This window comes from Alligator sinensis, unplaced genomic scaffold (genome assembly GCF_000455745.1).
Source record: "Alligator sinensis unplaced genomic scaffold, ASM45574v1 scaffold239_2, whole genome shotgun sequence".
In the NCBI taxonomy this organism is placed as follows: Eukaryota; Metazoa; Chordata; order Crocodylia; family Alligatoridae; genus Alligator; species Alligator sinensis.
The window spans coordinates 921,191-942,398 of record NW_005842279.1 but is presented as its reverse complement, the minus strand read 5'-3'; the positions used below and the strand labels follow the sequence as shown (position 1 = coordinate 942,398).

The 21,208-nt window shown below is 46.3% G+C and overlaps 1 protein-coding gene across 1 annotated transcript in view; it reads left to right on the top strand.

Annotated features, from left to right (window-relative positions):
* Nucleotides 1-21,208, top strand: part of MRPS5 (mitochondrial ribosomal protein S5) — a 114,088-nt gene that overhangs the window by 23,305 nt on the left and 69,575 nt on the right. The window contains exons 3-4 of the mRNA XM_006027957.3: nucleotides 15,099-15,224; nucleotides 16,669-16,899. Of these exons, the coding sequence (XP_006028019.1) occupies nucleotides 15,099-15,224; nucleotides 16,669-16,899 (357 nt within the window). The remainder of the gene's footprint in view (nucleotides 1-15,098; nucleotides 15,225-16,668; nucleotides 16,900-21,208) is intronic.

Genomic DNA, 21,208 nt, shown 5'->3' with positions numbered 1-21,208 from the left:
TCAGCAGGGGTCCAATGTTGCCCCTGCTTTTCCTCCGGCTCCCCACATATCTGAAAAAGGATTTTTTATTGTCCTTGATGCTCAAAGCTATTTGGAGTTCAGTTGCAGCCTTGGCTTTCCTGGTCTGTGCCCTACAGGACCAGACCAGTGCAGAATAATCCTCCTTGGAGGTGACTCCCATCCTTTGAAGGCCTTTCTTTTTAGCCTCAAGAGGTCTTCTAGGTCCCTGGAGAGCCAGGGGGACTGCTGTGTGGTGAAGGTGATCAGCTCGTGGTTGTTGTCACCCAGCTTCCCATCAATCACTAGGTCGCCAACTAGGTCATCCCCAGTAGCCAGTACAGTACATTTGCTGTTTACAAACTTACAAGCTTTATAGTAGACAGAAATTCCAAATGTCTTCAAGAAGCACGTATTTATTGCTTATTAATCTTTTTGGTTCTGGCTGTCACACAGGGCCTGTACTGGCCTCTTCCCAGCAGGGGGGGCTGGCCTGGGGCTGCACTCAAGAGTGGCTGGAGGCAGGGTGTCTGGTGGCAGCGCTGGAAGCAGTGGCTATCAGGTGGGCTATAGCCACCCCAGAATTCGTCATAGTCACTGCTCCCAGCTTCACTGCTGCCCGCCTTGCCCCCTCCTGCTCCGAAGGCAGCCCTGGCCCAGCCCCCCTGCCAGGAAGAAGCCTGCACAGCCCCTAGCCCCGAGCCCACATCATGCAGCCTGCCCTCACCCCATGCACAAATGCAGGGGGGCACATGCCCCCTATGCCTTCCTCAGGGGTGCATGCAGCTGTGGGGAGCCACCCCATTCCTGCCCCCACCCCCCTGCGTCCCCTGGACAAGCCGCCCACAGCACCATCCTGCTCCCAGCAGGGTCACATTCACTGCCTTGGCTGGGCAGTGCCCACCCCTGCCCCACTCCCTCCCTCAGCATGGGGGTCTTGATCTGCCGCCCCCCGCAAGAGCCCTTCCCTCCCCCACGCCCTTTCCCCCTCAGAGACTTACCAACAAGATGCTCCTGTCCAAGCTGCCGGGCTGCATTCCTGGCCGTGTGGATGCTGCAATTGCTCGCAAGCATGCTGCATTTATCAGTGACATTATCAGCTACACCGGCCAAAAAAAGCTGATTACTGATAATCTTAATTTTCCTTTTCTCAGTGCTGATCCAATATGGCACCAATATATCATTGGACCTCTCATTAAAATACTGTTTATGGGTGTCTGCATAGTATGTGGAAGTTGATATGCAGTATCAATTTCTAAGTTTTCATTGGTAATGCCATCTGGTTTCCCAACAGAAAGTATTATTTGGGCACAGTTTTGCTTTTACAATTATTGCAAGGTGCCAGTGGAACCATTCTTGGAAGACAGATAGGAATAAGACTTCACCAGTTATTAGAAACCAGAACTGAATGCTAGGAGTACCTATGGCTGACTTCTGACAAATTGCCTATCCTTCTCTACCTTGATTTCCTGCCTGTAAAAAGGAAGCAGGGATAATTTTCATCTTCTGCTAATACTCCGATTGTGAATTGCTTTGAGATGTGTAATATAAAGTAGTTACAAAAATGCAAGACATTTATTATTAATGTAAGCATTAAGCCTGAAGTTGATGAGAGTGTAGCAAGAAAAAATGTTCCATTTTGTGTCAGGCTGTATTGAAAGTTGACATGATATTCTGAACCAAGCTTGCATGATATTGCCCCAGTTTTGCAAGTCGTTAAAATTAGCGGGCAGACTTTATGCCTGAGCTGAACTCCACTGACTTCAGCCAAGATTCTGCTTGAGAGGACATGGATTAACTGTGCTCCTCACTCGTCTTTTCTCGCTCTCCACGTGTATTCTGGAAGAGCCTGCAGAAGCAAGCTTTTGGAACGTGTGACATGCATAGAGAAAAGCTCAGACACTTCCTCCTTGCAGACCTTACAGAAAAAAGTTTTATGTAACATCTGCAAAAAAAAACCCCACACTGTCTTATTAGTCCACAGATAAAATTTCTGCCGCTGAGAAGTAGTTCAAGAAAAAGTACAAGATATGGGATCAGAGCTCTAAACAATCACCGCCGAATTGGTTAAAGCATAGGAACTGAGCTGGTGTTCTGCTTACAACTCTGGGCAACACAGATGAAAGGCTGCAGCCTGCATGGTAAAACTGCTTGACACCCCACGCACCAACCTCTGAGGTTGCTTCAGTTAGTACAACTGCTACCCTTAAGTATCCAAGTGTGTATCCAGGTTACTGTCTTGCATATTGCTGTGTTACATTAAATTGTAATTTTCTGGTTGCAATAATTTTTGTATCAATCAGTCTTAAGGGACATGGGAAAAAGTGTAACATAAAAAAAAATTATTTCCCAGTACATAAGAATCATTTGATTTTTAGAGTTGATAGTTATTAAGTCTTGTGCCTAAAAATCATGTAGGAGTAATTTAGAACAATAGTATACAATTATTTTGAATATAAAATTGTTAAATGTGGATGCTTTGCTTACTGAAAGGAAATATATTGGCACAAAACTTGGTATTTGGGTTCTTTAATGGTGACATTAGTTCTGGTATTCACATTTTTTAAAATTAAGATTACATTTTAAATCTCTTTCCATTTAGATGAGATTCCTTTGAACTAACTCTTTCATTTTTATCTAGATACATGTCCCTTGTCCAAATTCAGGAGCAGAATTCTGAAAAGATTAATAATTCCTTTTCGTAGTAAAAGAAGTGGAAAATTTGGGGGGGGGGGAACTAAGTATGTCTGCTCCAGATGGTCAGTACTTGTCCCATTGAAGAAACACAGTGACTGACTTCTGATGCAACTAATAATAATAAAATGTGTATAACTATGTTGGTTTCAAATTAAGAATGCAGTTAAAATCTGGAAAAAAGGAGAGTTAAATTTCAGTGGTGATACTAAACAACATGTGCGCTTTGTGACATTTTGTTTTCTCACATAAAACTGCCCAGAATAAAATGCGTACCCTGTCTTTCAAAGGCAGAATGAAGAAAAAAAGATCTTGTAGTCAGTAACTGAGTGGGAGCAGCTATGGATTTGAGCCTGCTTATTGTTCTGCTCAGTGAATTGCTTGCAGACTTTACATTGGTTTTCACCCAACCAAAGCTTAAGTGGCAGAAACAGCTATTACCATATATCCTTGCATGTAATGCACACTCCAATTTCCAGAAGCTGTTTAAGAAAAAAAAGAAAAGGTGTGTGTTGTAGGTGAAGAATATGGTGTATAGTAAGACTTCACTGGTGGTTGTTTTCAGACAGAAGTATCAAATTCATTTGGCCCCACAGGTCAGATGAAGGGTTCAGAGCCAGTCTGTGGGCCGGATGGGGCAGATCCAGAGCACAGGACTGATCCGGTGGAGGTGCCGTTTGCAGTGTGCTCCCTGGACCAGTCTGCGTGTTGCTTGCAGCATGCATCCTGGCTCCAACCTCATGCCCCATATGTCGCATGTCCGGAGATGCGCGTGACTGGTCTCGGGTGTGTGCCAGGCTCCCTCACCAGTGCCAGTCTCCCCCATCCCACACCATGCATGCAGCACTCCTACCCTTTTTACAGGCAAATCCCAGGACCTCAGATCTGCAGCAAATGAGAGGTGTCCCTTGCGTCAGTACATTTCAGAATTTGTTTTTAAAGGAAAAAGAGCAATTCAGCGCGGTCTGGTCTTTGGATTTTGCAAGTGTCTGTGTGATCCATAGGCAGACAAGGTTCTGTGGGTAGTTGTGATATCTTTTATTAGACCAACTAAGTAGTTGGAAAAATTGTTCTTTGCAATCTTTCAGGCACAAATGCCCTTCTTCAGACATAGGGAAAGTCTTTTGGTGTTTTGTTTGCTTTCCTGGGTAGAATTGAAGCCAAAATGCAAAATGCAGGTGTGTAAAAATGCAAATGTGTGGCAGTAAGTTTCAAAGGGAATGGGAGACAATAGGTATGAATAGGTAGCTGGTGGGGGGGAAGAGGGGGAGAAGGTGTTAAAATGTCACTTATAAAATGAAAATAGGTTACCTAGGGTTATTAGACAACAGGCAGGTAATAATGTGCCATAAATCCGATATCTATATTTAGTCCATGATTTGTTGTATCCAGTAGATTTATGAATTGAAGTTCATAGACTTGTCTGCTGAAGGTGTTTTGTAAATTTCCTTTGAGGATTAGAACTGAGAGATTGGAGTGAGAGTGGTTATCTTGCGAGAAGTGTGCACTCACAGGTAATTGGGTATTTTTGTCTTTGATAGATTTTCAGTGTATATTCATTCAGGTATGTGTGGTCCATATTATTATTGGTGTCAGAGAGGCCATCTTCTTGTCACTTTCCACTTAAAAACAAATGAGCTGGAAAATTTAACAATCTTCTTTCTAATGTGACCAATGACAGTAACTTTTTAATAGAGTGTAAGATGAAAACATCATCTGCTGGTCAAGTTCAGAATTGTGTTTAAGTTCCAATGTAGAAGTAATATTGCACATTTTGCAGGATAAAGAATTTGTAACAATTTTTCATTCTTAACAGTGACAAATTTAAAAGACCTAACAAGAAAGGCTTGATTTAGTCAGTATTTGGATCATGGTTGTCCAACATATGGCCTGCGGGCTGCCATGGGCCCGCCAAGCCATTTTCTTTGGCCCCGAGGTCCCTCACTTGGGACAGGTGAGGAGTCCTGGTGCCTGCTCTGCGCTCCACAGTGGCGGCAGGCCAGCGGCAAGGCAGGCAGAGCCAGCCTACAGGCCCCAGCCGGTGGGGGCTGCTTACCCCCGCAAGGCCAGGCTCATCAGTGAGCCGGGTCCTGCCGCCGCTGCCCTGAGGGCTGCGCGGCACGGGACTGCCCCAGCTGCGCCTGATTGGACGAGCTGGGGACAATGTGTGCAACTTCCTCTCTGGCTCTGCCCCTTGCCCCCAGCATGCAGCCAGGGGAGCTGCAGCATGGCCCGTGCCCTGCCCGCATTCTGAGTGGACGGGGGCACGGGGTAAGTTCCTGCACTGGGGGCTTCTCGGGGCCAGGCTGGAGCTGTGGGGCACGCAGTTGCCAGAGCTGGGCTGGGTGGGAGACGGGAGACAGGAGGAGTCGGGCCCAGAGGCTGCATTTGTCCCTCAGACCGGGACATCCAGGATGGAGAGATACAAGGGAGGGCACACATGCACATACACACATGCATGCACGCTGAAGTGTGTGGCAGTGAGCAGAGCCAGAACAGCTGTCAGGAGCACAGTGCCTTTCTCACCACAGCCAGGGCTGCAGACTGGGGCGCTGGCCAGACTGGGGGCTCTGCATGGGTTCTGTCTGACTCACACCTCTGGCCCTGTCCCTGTCCCGATCCTAACACCTGCAGCTGCATCCTGGCCATGAGTCTCTGCTGGACAAGGGCAGCCAGCCCCAGCCTCACACTCCCCTCTCCGCTTAGGGCAGGATGTGGCCAGGCCAGACTGGGCTCTCCACATGGCGCTGCAATGCCGCTGACTTTGACTTAGCCCAGCAGCACGCAGCCAGGATGCAGCAGCAGGTGCCAGAAAGGGGCCAGAGCCATGAGTCAGAGCAGGGCAGACAAAGCACAGGCAGCATCCCCAGCCTGGCCAGCACCCCAGTCCCCACCCCAGCCCACAGCCCTTGCTCCAGTGACAAAAGTACCATGCTTCTCAGCACATCCCAATAGCTGCTTTGGCTGTCTGCTGCAACACATGTGCTTGGAAGCACATGCACATGCATGCACACATGCACACACACACACAGCCCCAACCCCCCAGCTCCCACATTCCCACCAATCTGGTGCTTTTGCTTAAATTTTCTCCAGTGGCTGGGACACTGAGACAGCCTATAAATTTGGGACTGTCTCAGCCAGTCCAGGATATATGGTCACCCTACGTATAAATAACCTGGGCCAGTGCTTCTCAAACTATCTGATGTGGCAGACCGGCAATTTTTTTTCCAGTGGGCCAGGGATCGGTGCCTGGTTCAGCCGGTGGCAGCAACTGCGTGTAACAGCGCTACACAAATGCACGACCAGCTGTTTCTTTCTCTTTCCTCACCTCGCACGACGTGACGTCACCTGGAGTGTTGGAACGTACGAACTGTGGCACTGTGACATATCAATGTTAATCTTCTGAAAATATATTTCTTTCTTTCCTGGCAACGCGCTGCGGACCAGCGACTGGTGGCTCGCGGACCAGCACTGGTCCGCAGACCACCACTTTGAGAAGCACTGGTCTAGATTATTCTAAAAAATGCCCATATTTTGTTGCTTTGATTAGTTTCCACTCTGGCTGATATCTTTTTCACATTTGATCTGTCCACTTGCATTCTGCTTCTTTCATTCATTGAGAAGTGAGTAGAAGCGAAAGTGTTTATTTTAGTCAAGTGTTCGGTATTATTTCATTCTTGCTTTTATATTGTTTTTATTTTGGATTTTAAGCCACATTTCCAGACCCATTTCATTGTCACTTCCTGCAACTTCATTGGTGTCAAAGGTCACGTGACATCACTTCCTGATGTGATACCACTTCCTGTGAGGTCTTTGAATATGGCTCGCCAGCCCACTGGGCGATAAAAAGTTCGTGATCTGGCCTCACATTCAAAAAGGTTGGACACCCTTGGTTTAACCCTTATTTTGTTTTGTGGAGAATCCTCCCTCATCATAACATTCCTCGTGGATAAATTGCTGAATCAGTGTTTCTGAAAATTTGAAACCTTTAGTTGGAACATTCTGTAGCAACATGAAGTATGATATGTAGGGAAGCCACATCATTTTATGCAGGACTCTTTTCCAACTGTCACATCTTTTTCCATAATAGCATAAAACAATGCCATTGTTACAATTAATGGTTAGGGTAAATTTACCATTTACCCTAAATGGTAAATAAATTCTAAGCATAAGGAAGTTGTCTGCAGTAGAGTGGACACAGTTTCCTATGGATAATGTAGGAACAGTGGTCCAGTTGTAGAGTCAGCCTCCGTTGAAAGCCTGCTAGCAACCATACCTAAACTATGTCAGTTCAGTAATGTGGATAACAGGGCAGCGGAGGGGTGCATAGTGAAAACCTGTGCGTTGTATGGCCTGGGGGAGCCTTTGGCTCCCAACTGTTGAGAAAAAGTAGGAGGACTTAAACGCTAACTTTTATGTTGTTGTAGGCACATCTCAGACAGACAGAGGTTTGAGGCAACTCTGGTGTTCATGTCTAAATCAAGAGTGCTTAGCTTCTGGACCAGATCTGACCCACGGAACTTTATCACCTGGCCCACAGAGCTCCTTATGGGAAGGAAAATTTGGCAGCAAAGGTATCATAGCACTGTTAATTGCCACTCCCCTGCTGCCAAATTTCCATACCTGTGGTGAGCCCTGCAGGCCAAATAGTATGGCCCTGTAGGGTAGTCTAGGCAGTGCCAGGCAAAATCTGGGCAGTGGTGGGACCCAATCCAGGCACCAACCTCATCGGTCCAGCCTTTGGATAGGCCTTGTACCACTCATCCAGCCTGTGGGGCCAAGGTCTATATCAGGGGTGGGTCTGTGGGCGACATACAGAGTTTTGATGAGCTGTTGAAAGCTAGGTCAGCACCTCTTCCTCCACGCCCCCCGCCCTTCCCCAACAAAACTTGCCAAAACTCCCTATGTGGGATGGGGCCACAGGCGGGGAGTGGTGTTTGGGAACGAGGCTAGGATCACAGGAGGCTGGGCAAGCAAAGCTGGGATCATGAGATGGGATTGTGGGGTGGTGACAGTGCAGGGCTGGGGCCCAGGGCAGACCCGCAATTTGCTGCCCGCACGCCCCTACCATGGACACAGATTCCATGGGCAGGGATGTGCGGGGAGCAGATTATGGCTCTGCCCCAGGCCTCGGCCTGCATTGTCATTGCCCCAAGATCTTGGCCTCCTCCTGTCCCTGCTGCGCTACTCTGGTTGGGGAGGAAGGTTTCTCCAGATGGCTCCTGCCCCACACAGGGCTCTGGCCCCAGTTCCTGGCCACTTTCCACCCACATGGCTGTCCACAGGTGGCTGCTCATCATGCTGAGCCAAAACAGGAGGAGAAGCCACCACTGGAGGCGAGGGGAGCCAAGCAGCAACTGGGCAGCTGGAGCTGCACCAGGGGCAGCCCCACCAGAAGCTGTGCGTGCTGGCTGGGTCCAGGAGGCGCAGGCAGGAGCACAGCGCTGGCTTCGCTGCGTGGGGCTCAGCCCTATGTGGAGCATTGTGGAGACAGTCGCAGGCTGGATACAGTCAGTTGGTAGGTACCCCCTGCAGGCCAGATCCAGTTAGTTGGTGAGCTGGATTAAACCAATATTTACCCACCCCTAGTCTAAACAGTTCTTTCATCCCCATTAATCTCTAAAAGCCCTCTACTTTATGCCTCACGATCCTGCAGTAATCCTTAACTACGTTAAACTTTCTGAATGGCCAACAGCTCTCCCATTTGCTAGGACTGAGCTGCCACCAGGAGCAATTTTTGTATAATTTAGTGGTGTGTATTTTACTTGACAAACCTTTCAGTATTTGAATGCAGTGGCTTGCTTTTAACGGCAACAGCAAGAGAGATTTCCAGAGATCATATGTTCAAAGCTCTCCAAAGTCATGCAGTAAGACAGGCCCTCAGAGGCAGAAAGTAGAGTTGCAGAGGAATGTAACAAGCTTTTATGCAAATACTTTTTGGGTATGCTTTTTAAAAGAAAGAATCTTGCTGATTTCAGGTTTTTACTTCTGCATTTTTATAGCCCTTTCCACTTAAGGAAGCCCAAGTGTCAGTTACATCTCATTACATTCTTGCTGGGGAGGTAAGTATTCCAAGTTTTGCAAATGAGAAAACCAAGGCATTGAGATTAAGTGACTTACTTAGGGTCACACAGGAAGTCTGTGGCAGGTCTAACACTGTGACTTGGGTCTCCCAGTCTTATGCTTTACAATTTGCAAGCTGAGACCTGCTGGAGGGTCATGGTTGCCTGGTTGAGCGTCCTCAGGAAAAAGTTGCAATTCAGAAACAGGGCAGATAGTTTGGGATGAACTCACTGAATCTTTAAAAATATCTTCACTACCTTTTATGCTATAAATAGGCTTTCCAATATTAATAGACAATTATTTTCTTTTCTTCTGGAAAACAAAAAGAACCCACTATTCTCATTTATATTATGAAACTGTTTCTCTCTCAAAACAAGGCATTGCAAGCACTTAGTAATAGCTATGTGTTATTGTCTTTAGAATCAGAAAAAAATCATCCTATTAAAGTATATGAGGATTTTCTGCAAACATCTATAAAAAGCCTGTGAGTAAGCTTCACCATTAAAGGCTTGTAGCTTTTAAGCTTGCTAGTTAATGCTGCTTTGGGGACTGAACTAATCAAAAAGAGTTATTGGTCTAGATGCAGTTGAGTAAGTTCTTGAAAATCATCTGAAGGGTAGCTCTGTGCTTATTTTTTTCTTCAGTGTTCCACAGAGAAATCTGCAAACAATTTTGGGGTTATTACTACCAGATTATGGAAGGAAATAAAGTAAATTGTTTGATGGTTGACTTCTGTTGTTCTGGGATAAGACATTACAGTTGACAATGAAGCTGCCTCTAGCTATTTTAATAAGTATTGTCCTTGAAAATAAACACTTCATAGTCAATTAGAAATGACATATAAATCATTTAGTTAAGAATTTTTCAGTGTAATTGGTTAAGTGAGTTGTAAGATTTGGTTCTGAGAGTTTATCTGTATAACACTGTACTTTGCACCTTTTACTCAAGTAATATGACTTCTGGGGATAGGAAAAGTAGAGTTCAGAGAAGCTAAGACTTCAAAGTGGGGGTAGACAAAATGTGGCCCACAGGCCACACCTGGCCCTTGAAGGGACTTTGTCCAGCCATGGCGGTACCCTTGGTTCCGCCTGGCCCAGGTACCATCCATCCCGTGGGGCATCCTGCCACTCCATGGGCATGCAGTGGGGCTGGGGCGGCTCCATAGCTGGACTGCCTTTCTAGGCAGCCCAGGCGGCAGCAGCTTCTTCCAACTGCTGCCACTCCTGGCCCAGTCCCACAGTACTGACAGGGACCCACGCGCACAGCCCCAACCCCAGCCCACACCATGCCTGCACCAGACTTGGCACGGCAGAGCAGACCAACTCCAACCAGCCGGAACCCTTGCACATGGTCCCAGTCTGCCCCACATCTGCTGTACATTGCCTGCCCATGCTGAGCAGTGGCAGCCAGCAGCAGCGGCCAGGCAGAAGCTGCTGCTCAGCACAGGGGAAAAGTGGCCCCTCCCCCTTGCTGCTGCCGGGTGCTTCTTGCTGCAGCCTCCCGAATCCTGCGCCTGGGCTGTCCTGCCACTCCTCTGCGCTGCCACCGTTGCCCTACTGGGTGGCCTGGAGATGGCAGTGACAGCAGTGGAGAGGAGTGGCAGGGCAGCCCAGGTACAGGCTCTGGGTGGCCGTAGTAAGAAGCACCTAGCAGCAGAGAGGGGAGGGTCTTCTTTTCTCCCATGCTGAGCAACAGGACGGGGAGCCCCCAGCCCACAATATGCATCCTGCCCTCACCCTGCGTACGAATCTGGGTGGGGCACATGCCCCTCTATGCCCCTGTCAGGAGTATGCACAGCAGCAGGGAGCCAGCCCCCTGCTGCCCCCTATTTAAGACACCCGTGGCTCCCTCCCACTCCCCAAACCGGGTCCTGCAGCTGCATATTCTCACCCCAGCCTCAAGCCCTGGGTCCTGCACACCACCCCTACTGGACAGCAGCCCCAGATCCTGTCACCAACCCTGCTTCACTCCCCCCATCACTGTGGGGGCCTCAATCTGCCCGCCCCCCCCCATACCCTCCCACCCCATAAACTTACCTGCAGGCAGCTGAGGGAGTTGCCCTCCACCACTGCCTGACTGTACTGCTGGCCACGTACAGGTGTGTGCATGCACACATGCCCATGACACCCCGTCTCCTGCTTCCCCCAGCCCCAAGCAGCCCCTTGCAGGCTGGAACTCTGCCAGCCTGCAAGGGGAAAACCACTGTTTTCCACGTTTTTTAAAAGAAAATCCGTGTTTTTCTATGGTGAGCAGAAAACCTGGGTCCCTGGTAATGATTCATGTGGGAGAGAGCAGATGGTATGACAGGTGGACCTGTGAAAACAGGATGCCTGATACCAAGTAAAGAGGAAACAAGTTGCTGTGTGGATAAGGAAGGAAATAAGAACCTCACAGCTGTTGAAAAGGAAACTGAGGCAGAACTTTGAAGTAATTATGGGGAGCTGATAAAGGGAAAAGAGAGCCAAGGAAGCTTATTCAGAGTCCTGAAATATCTGGGACATCAGAAAGGGATGCTCAGAGATTTCAGAGATATGCATAAAGAGAATCTCAGGCTTTATTACCAGTCATTAGAACTGTCCATTGGAACTACTTGGGAATAGGGATTCACTCCTTTAGAAAAGGCTGGGGCTGTTTAAAATGTAAATGCCCCTCTTCTCAGATACTGCTGCACCAACACTTCTGCTCTTTGTTCAGCTATTTTCTTTGCAGTGGATGGAATTTTAATTAGGTGCATTACTTCTTTGAGTAGTGATAATCTTTTGACACACTAATATAATGATTCTAATGTACAGAACTGCTTCAACTATTGAAATATTATTCTATATAATAACCCATTGCACAGCTGCAGAAATCTTCCCAGAGCTCTGAATTATAGCCTATAGCTTCAGACTCTTGAAAACAGAGCCCTGCAGTTCAGCAGAAATGTAATAAAGTTTTGGCTATGGCCAGTGGTGCTCAACCTTTTGTGCCATGGGCCAGATGACAGAGAACTCCATGACAGAGGTGTTTGTTATACTAAGACAGTTTTGAAATACTATTTAAACTACCAGATTTGCTGCATATCTGGAAAACCTTTATGGTACCTTTTTTTATATAGACACAGTTTAAATGATACTTTAGGCAAGTGCAGGGCTTAATATGCCTGAGTGCTAATTCTTCCCATAAGAGAAATGTCTGCAACTCAACCAGTTAAACTACAGGTACTAAGACAGAGTGTTTTTTAATATTGTCGAATACTCAACAATAATCTGATTCAGTGAAAGAAAGCACCTTTAATGTTTCAATAATGTAACACCTTATCATGATTCTGAATGTTAGTTCACTATTGTATCTACAGTAGTTTGATTTACATGCTTAATACTATGTTTAAAAAAAAAAAAAAAAGAAGAATCCCATCATTGAAAATGTTGCCTTCGTAGAAGTTTGAAATGTGTGGTAAGGTTTATGGGCAGCAGTTCTTTGATTGCCATTGCTGCAATATACACGGTTTGTAATTTTTTACTTACAATTAACTTCTTATTTGATATTTAATGGCCAAGTGAGACTAGTTAACAAACATAATATCTGGTGAAAGGGTGACTAAGGTACATCCAGACCTGTCATATAAAAGAATGTGAGCACTAGTTAAAGAAGTGATGCACAGTAGATATGTTTTGAATGAACAGCTGGCTAAGGTATGTCCAAGTCCAGGTCAAAGTAGCCAGCTTTGCAAAAATTGTTAATACTTGGATCCATAACAAACTACTTTGGTTAGTAAGTTTGTCTCATGCGAGTGATCTTCTTTTGAATATAGCTTTTCTGGCACTGAAGAATTTTAAAAGCCCTGTTTTACTCAGACATTCTGTTACTCTGTGAGCATTAGTGACTTGATTACCAAATAGGTTCCTTGAATCATATCAGTGCTCAGTGTTGCATTCTGATGCCATATGTTATTGTTACAAGGCCAGTCTAATAGCTTTAGAAAATTTGTGCGCTTAAAAATAAATGGTCCAACTCCCTCAGTAATAGTAAGCCTGTGCAGTAGATACCATAATTGTAATAAAATAGTCAGAATGAATAAATGCATTTTTTTTAACCTTTTTTAAAAATCTTAGCAGGTTCAATTATAGTAAGATTTGAGAATTTTAAAGTATTCATGGCCAGTGTGATACTAATCATTTTGGAGACTAAAATATTTTTTGTCCAAAACACAAATACTGAATGAGCAGTCCTTGGTACCAAATACTCACTTGGATTAATCTGTTAATAAGGCTTCAGTTGTAGTGATGTGATATGGAAGCCTGTTCTAGGAGTTTGAGTAAATAGACACATTTCACATGGCTCTCTAAATAATCAACTGATAATGCTGCTTCCATTCTGTAAAGGTTCACATATTGTGCCTACCTCAGTAGTATCTGAGCACCTTCCTCTAGTGCAAGTTTCCCAAACTATGGTACGCGTACCCCTGGGGGTATGCAAGACATCTCTGAGGGGTACATGGGAGAAATTATGTAATGGCAGCTTTCATTTTCTTTATAATAATAAATGGCATTTAAGGGGTTAAAATGTAAAACATATGCTAGTAGGGATACACAGGCAGCTGATAAATCTGGAAGCGGGGTATGCAGTAAGAAAAAGTTTGGGAACCTTGGCTCTGGACTGGAAAGTTTTCTTTTCAAAGTTGCCTGTACATTAACTCGTTGCCTTGTCTTTGTTAGCAAAGAGAAGGGGAAAAAATATTTGCATGCAAAGTTTGTGATTGTCCTTAATTCCTGGGGAGTTGAACTCAGTTTCTTGGATTGTTCCCTGGAGAAAACTCTTAAGTTTCTTAATTGTTAATCAACAAGACCCCAGTTAAACCAGTACTAGTTACATAAAGATGAAACGTTATATATCCTACTACAAATTCTTATAGGCATCTTGCTCCATGCTTCAAGTAATGACTTGTATATTTTTTTATTTTTTTGAATACTTTTGGGGGGCATTTGAGGTAATTTACCAGGTCATTGTTGATGGACAGGCTTACATATTTCTCACAAGTTGTAGCAGTCATCTGACTGTTTCCTGTCAATCTCCTGTTCTGGATTGTGGCCTTCTTGCGGGGAGGGAAAGCAACTTTATTGTGTGGTATGTATGTCTTCATTACATCATGTAATAAAAATAGTTATTAGCAAAATCAATACTGCAGCACTGGGAGGTCATACAACAGCAGTTGATAAGTGTCAAAGATGTATATGCAAAGCCTTGTTTTTGTGTCTTTGTCTGAACATGAAAATAATTATTTTCGGTGCTGTTTCGCATTGCACAAGTGCTGAAACTATATACACAGCAGGCTGTGAAATTTAACTTGTGTTTTCAGTATAAGTACTAAGTTCTATGTTGGTAGTCTATAAAACATCATGCACAGAAGTGGGATAGAGGGAAGAGTGCAAAGGACAAAGGAGGACCTTGTATTACAATATCTCATGAAACCATTAACTCGGGGGTTGTCAACCTGGCGTACTTGGGAAGGCCCTAGGAGGTACTTGTGGGCAGGTGGGGGTGGTGCGCTGCCGCCTCCCAGGAGGAGGGCCGGCGCAGGGTGAGGGCAGTGTTGCTCCTCTGTGCCACCGCCATCCACTACCCTGCTCTGCTGCCACTCCGCGTCCAACCACGTGCTCCCCCCAACCCACTCTGTGTCCCACCACACACCAGCTCCCCCCCACCCTCGCTCCATGTCCGGCCGCTGGGGGCACACTTACTAAAAAAAAAAGGTTGAAAACCCCTGCGTTAACGGTTATGTTCTACTCTGTTACTTGCATGTTTCATTTAGCATCTCTTCACTAGTAGTAGCTCTTATACCTTTACTGTTAGTACTTTCAGTGGTTCAAGCTGGCTTACATTTTTATAATGTAGCAGTTATTGCTACTGCTTATCTTAGTTAATAGCAATTGGTCTCGTTTTAATAACATGACAGAAACAAATATTACACTGGCAACTCTGGTTACAAAGGTTTGTTTTAAATCCCATTTGAAAAAAATGATTGAAAATAATGTGATCACCTGGTTTCCTCCCTGACTACAGTAATTCTGTGTGGTTTAGTTGCATCCACAGTGGTTATGCAAATCATACTAAATACTATTTTGTTTCAAGAAGAGCTTAAACAAATTCATGTAATCTTGTTTAAAGCACACAGGTCCAAAGAGAAAAGGAGGCAGAAGGAGAGAGAAGTGAGTAAATACAAGCATGAAAGAGTACATGTTAATTCAGTGAGGCACTATTGACTCTAGGTTGAGCTAGAATATACTTTGGAACTTATGCTCAACTAATGTTACTAATATATAAACTATTCCTATATATTATTTATGAAAGTCCTTTCATTATAGTGACGGCTGATGAACTATGGAAAGGAGTTCTGGCAAACACTTCTTCGAGAGCAAAGAGAGGAAGAGGAAAGCGGACAAAGAAAAAATTAAGGAAGGATCTCAATAAAGGGCAGATGATTGGTGAAGGTAAACTTGTCAATAATCATAGGATTCAGGAATGATCTTGCACTTTTACAGTGATTTTTAGTTTATAATAGTTCTTCTAAGTAGACCTAGCACAGGGGCGGGCAAAATACGGCCTGCCAGGCACTTTCATCCGGCTTGCAGTGCCCACCAGTACCCTGCTCAGCCCTTCTGCCCATGAGGGTGGGAGCGAGGAGCCCATGTATTACCACCCCCCCACCCCCAGCATACCCTGTTGTGCCTCACTCCCCCCCCCAGGGACAGAGGGCCCCAGCCTGGCCAGCACACAGCTTTCAGGTGGGTCTGCAATTTCCACTGCTGCAGCTGCTGAGAGATCTGGTTGGCTTTCCCGGCTCTGGGCAGCAGGTTTGGGGAGCTCGGATGTGCAGGATGTTGTTGCGAGGGAGTGTGGGAACCCTGCCCCCCTACACACACTCCCCATGGTGCACAGCCCCACAGGCAGAAGCAGCAGCAGCAAGCAGGAGCACTCGTGTCCAGCATAGGCACTGAGACCCAGCAGCGTGTGGCTTTAGCTGGCGCTGCACATCTCAGCACAGCCCCTGCCGAGCCACCTCTATTGCCAGTGCTCCCCGCTGTACATGTGCAGCCCTCACACTCCCATGCCACTGGAGGGAAGCTCCACAGGCCTGAGCTGACTGACTTCGCAGCTCCCTGCTGCACAGGTCCTGGGACATCCAGCAGAAGTGGAGGGGAGCCCCGGCCCCTGCATCCCCGCAGAGTCCCAGGACCTGCGCTACAGAGGGCAGTGAAGGCTGCCGGCTCCAGCCCGTGGAGCTTCCATCCAGTGGCAGATGAGTGCAGAGGGGCTGCGCGTGCCTGGTGGGGAGCACCGACAATAGAGGCAGCCTGGCAAGGGCTGGATTCCTCACCGCAATATGCAGCGCTGGCCGGAGCCATGCGGCTCTGGATGCCAGCACTTGCACCAGGCACGAACACATGCATCTGCTGCTGCTGTGCCATGGGGAGAGTGTGGGGGAGTCCCCACACTCTCCTGCCTTCCCTCACATCCCACAAATGCCACACACCCACACCCTGCCCCCCTTACCCCCCCACATATACACTGCCCCCCAACATACCCTATTGTCCCCCTTGCAACCCTCCCCATACTCCACCATGGACACACACCCCCCACATCACCAAACACACACACACTATGCACACCCCCACTACACACACACACACACACACACACACACACACACACACAACCCACCATACACACTATACAAGACTAAGACTTTATTTTTGAGTTATTATGCAATAGCTTTTGTATACACTATACAAACACAAATCATGACAAAAATATTCTAAATTCATGAGAACATTGAATTCATTGTATTGGATTTAACTTTTAGGCTGTTGAGTTATAATCTTGAATCTGTAAAAAATGCAAGAAAAATCTTTTTTATGTTTTGATATTCTCAAGGGCGTTCCGGAATTCTTTGGCCTGGTCTCAGTATTCCTGTGATGGTAGATGGAAAAGCCCAGGTAATTTCCCAACACAAAAAAGAGCAAAGGGAGATTCAAGATGAAATTTTACGTCGGAGGGATGAATGGGAAAAAAAAAGAAAAGTAAAGGTGAAGAAAGAGAGAGGATGGACTGGACGATCCTGGGGGGGCATCAGTCTAGGACCTCCTGACCCTGGTCCTAATGGAGGTAAGAAGGGGGACAATTACCTTAATGAGCAAGGGGAAAAACGGAGAAAGAATCCATACTTTCCCATAGTTTAATTTTAATTTATAATTGTAGAGTCGCAGAAAATTAGGGTTGTAAGGTGTTAGACCCCAACTCCATGCGGCACCCAACAGCTAGGGAGACGACGGTCCAATTACTCATGGATCCTGTTACTCATTAGCCAGAGCAGAGCAGGGAGCAAACGCCAGCACACATTGTTCACAACTGCTTTCTATTAGAATGGAGCCAGCTTCAGGCGAACTACCACACCGACAAAATACAGGGAACAGCAATGAACACTAGTTTTTTCCCATATTTATACACTTTGGTTTATACTCATTAACATTTATTCTACCTCTGTCCCACCTTATGTTCCACCCAATTCTCTTCCCATCTTAAGCTCCACCTGTTTACTGGTTGCTCCATTAGCATGAAATTGCTTATGCATTTAATTCATTTACATGTCTTTTTGCTGTGAGCACATGTCTAAGACCTTGACTCCTGCTCTTCAGTCAATGGGCGGACTTTAACCAAAACCTGGAAACTTCTGGAGGCTTCTTCACCAATCACTATTCACCTTTTTCCATATGTTCATCTTGGATTCTGTTACCAATTACGTGTTGTTTTTCACATTCCAGTCTGGTTTTTTGTCTCAGGTTGTACCATCTTCCACTCTTTTTGGGCCTCTGTATCTTACCTCATTCCTCACTGTAGCTGGTTCACAGCACACAGACTCACACAGATTTACTTGCTGCTTTTTCCTCATAAAATGGTTGACGCAGTTAAAATGGTTACTTAGCATAAGCAAATGGCTGGTTTAGGATAAGAATTCATAAGCAAAATCTGGTTGCCTAAGCATCTTGCAATATATTTTTAATATATCATTCTGCCTTGTGGTTAGCAGCTCTTCCAAGCCACAGGTCATGCCTTGTATTCAGCTGCAAATCCAGTGCTCTCTAAGATCCAAATATTGTCACCCTAACAGAAGGGATCTCAGGAGGTCATCTATTCGAATCCCCTGCTCAAAGCAGGGCCATCCCCAACTAGATCATCCCACCCAAGACTTTGCCTACCTGGGTCTTAAAACCCTCCAAAGATGGAGATTCCACAGCCTCTCTGGGTAGCCTGTTCCAGTGCTTTACTACCCTGCTCACAAGAGAGTTTTTCCTAATATCTAAGCTAAATTTCCCTTGCTGCAACTTGAGACCATTGCTCCTTGTTCTGTCATCTGCCACCATGAGAACAGTCTAGCTCCATCCTCTTTGAAACTACCCTTCAGGCAGTTGAAGGCTGATATTAAATTCCCCCTCTGTCTTCTCTTCTCCAGACTAGATTAGCCAGTTCCTTCAGCCTCTCCTCGGAAGTCATGTGCCCCAGCCCCCTTACTATTTTTGTTGCTCTCAGGTGGATTCTCCAATTTATCCACATGCTTTCTGTAGTGGGGGGGCCCAAAACTGGACACAACACTCCAGATGTGTCCTCACCAGTGCTGAATAGAGGAGAACAATCACTTCCTTCAGTGTGCTGGTGACACTCCTAGTAAGGCAGCCCAGTATGCTGTTAGCCTTCTTTGCAACGAGGCCAAATTGTTAGCTCATATTGCTTATTTTCACGTCCTTTTCTGTAGAGCTACTGCTTAGTCAGTCAGTCCACAACCTGTACCAGTGCATGGGATCATTCCATCCTAAGTGTAGGACTTTGTACTTACCTTTATTGAACCTCATGAGATTTCTTTCAACCCAATCCTACAATTTTTTGAGGTCTCTCTGAATCCTAACCCTACACTCCAGTGTATCTACTACTCTACCCAGCTTGGTGTCATCTGCAGACTTGCAGAGGATGCACTCCACCCTATCTTCTAGATCATTGATGAGGATATTGAACAAAATTGCCCTAGGACCAATCCCAGGGGCAGTCCAGTTAACACCAGCTGCCACCAAGTAGACGTTTTGCCACTTATTACTAACCTTTGAGCCCAACAATCCAGTCAGTTTTCCATATGCCTTGCAGTCCATTCATCCAACTTGGACTTTTCTTCACTTGCTGATGAGAAAATTGTGGGAAGCTATCAAAAGCCTTGTTAAAGTATAGGTATACCATGTCCACTGCTCTCCCTACATCCACGGAGTCCGTCCTCTCATCTGAGAAGTCAGTAAGGTTGGTCAGACATGACTGGCCCTTGGTGAATCCATGCTAACTGTTTCTAATCGCTTTCTCCTCCAAGTGCTTAGAAAGGGATCCCTTGAGGACCTGCTCCATGATTTTTCTGGGGACTGAGGTGAGGCTACTGGTCTATAGTTCCTTAGATCCTCCTCCTTTCCTTTCTTCAAGAGGGACACTATATTTGCCCTCTTCCAGTTGTCCAGGACTTCTCCCAGTTGCCACAAGTTTTCAAAGATAATGGCCACCAGCTCTGTAGTCACATCAGCCAACTCCCTCAGTACCCTCAGGTGCATCATGTCCAGCCCCGTGGACTTGTACACATCCAGCTTTTCTAAATAGTCCCTAACCTGTTCTTTCAGCACTGTTGGCTGCTTACCTTCTCCCCAAACTGTGCTGCCACATGCAGTAGTCTGGTTGCTGACTTTGCCTGTGATGACTGAAGTAAAAAAGGACATTGAATACTTCAGCTTTCTACATCAGCTGTCACTAGGTTGCCTCCCCCATTCAGTAAGGGATCTGCAGTTTCCCTGATCTTTCTCTTGTTGCTGACATACTTGTAGAAACCCTTCTTATTACCCTTCATGTCCTTTGCTGCAAATTCATTTGTGCCTTGGCCTTCCTGATTTCATCCCTACATACCTAAGCAATCCTCTTATACTCCTTCCTAATCAGTTGTCCAAGCTTCTATTTCTTATAAGCTTCCTTTTTATGTTTTAGCTCACTAAAGAGTTTCCTGCTAAGCCAAACTAGTCTTTTGCCATACTTGTTACTCTTCCTGAGCATTGGAATGGTATGTTCCTGCACCCTCGAGTAAGGTTTCTTTAAAATAGTTAGCTCTCCTGGACTGCACAGCCACCAGAAACCACCCCATTCCACATCCCACTCCCCTCTCTCTCTTCCTTCCTCCCCTCTTCCCCACTGCCTCCCCCTCCCTGCTGAGGGCAGGGGGGGAGAACAGGGATGGAGCGCTGCTACCCACCATCCCACACCACTGCTGCCTGCCAGGAGCAGGGTGGAGGCAAGCTTTCCCCTCTGCCAGCACCCCGCACTACCGCTGCATCCAGGGGGTGGTCTGGCCCCCGCCCCAGCCCTGTTCCTTGGAGGCAGCGGCAGTACAGGGTGCTGGCGGTGCAGCACTGGGCTCACCCCCCTGCTCCATCTCGCATCATGGCAGTGCTCCACCATGCCAGTCTGTCCCTGCATCCCCTCTGCCGGGGACAAAGCTGGCCAGCGCCAGTGCCGCCTCCAAGGAGCAGGGCCAGGGGGAGATGGGGTGTGAGGCCACACCTTGGATGCAGCAGCAAGGCCAGAGTCGGGGGGTGAGGCCAGCGCCACCAGCACCCAACACTACCACTGCCTCCAAGGAGCAGGGTGGTAGCTGAGGCCAGCATTGCTGGCCTTGCCCCACTGCTCCGGCGCTCAATCCCCACTGTCATGGCAGCACTCCACCATGTGTCTGTTTGTGCAGAGCACTTTGATTGGTTGTTTCAGTCAGCATTGTGATTGGTTGCTGAGACAGCCAATCAGAGTGCTCATAAAGCATTATGGACAGACAGACAAACTAAGGCTTTTATTATATGCAGGTATTTTTACTGAGATTTATGAGATATTCATATTCCTAAGCACTGTTGTTTCGGGCTGTCTGCAGACTCTGAGATCACTGTGCTTATTATATTTGATTCATGTTTTCCAGCCTCTTTTCACATAATCAGGATTCGCAAGATATTTTTTTCCTTCCAAAGTAAGCCTTTGAATTCTGGAGCGTACGTGTAGCAAGGGGTGGTGGATACCATGGCACAAAATTTCAGAATATGTAGGACCTTAACAAAATTATATGGATTTAGGTTTTCTAATACTTCTTTCATCTTCCCAGTCTCTCTGTTTGGTGGGCTTTCCCTTATGAATTTCCTTCACTTTCATAAAGTTTTCAGATAACTTTCTGTCAGGGGCTGATGCAAAACACCTTAAAATATTAATTCAGAGCTGTAGAAAGAAGGAGGTTCCTCCCTTTTTGGAAGTTTTGTCTTTTTCCTTGCAAACCAGAACCAAAATTAGCTTGTCATTTTTGTAGTTTTATCACCTGTAAATTTGCGTTCACATTACTTTCAACTGTTCCCCTTGTGTGTCT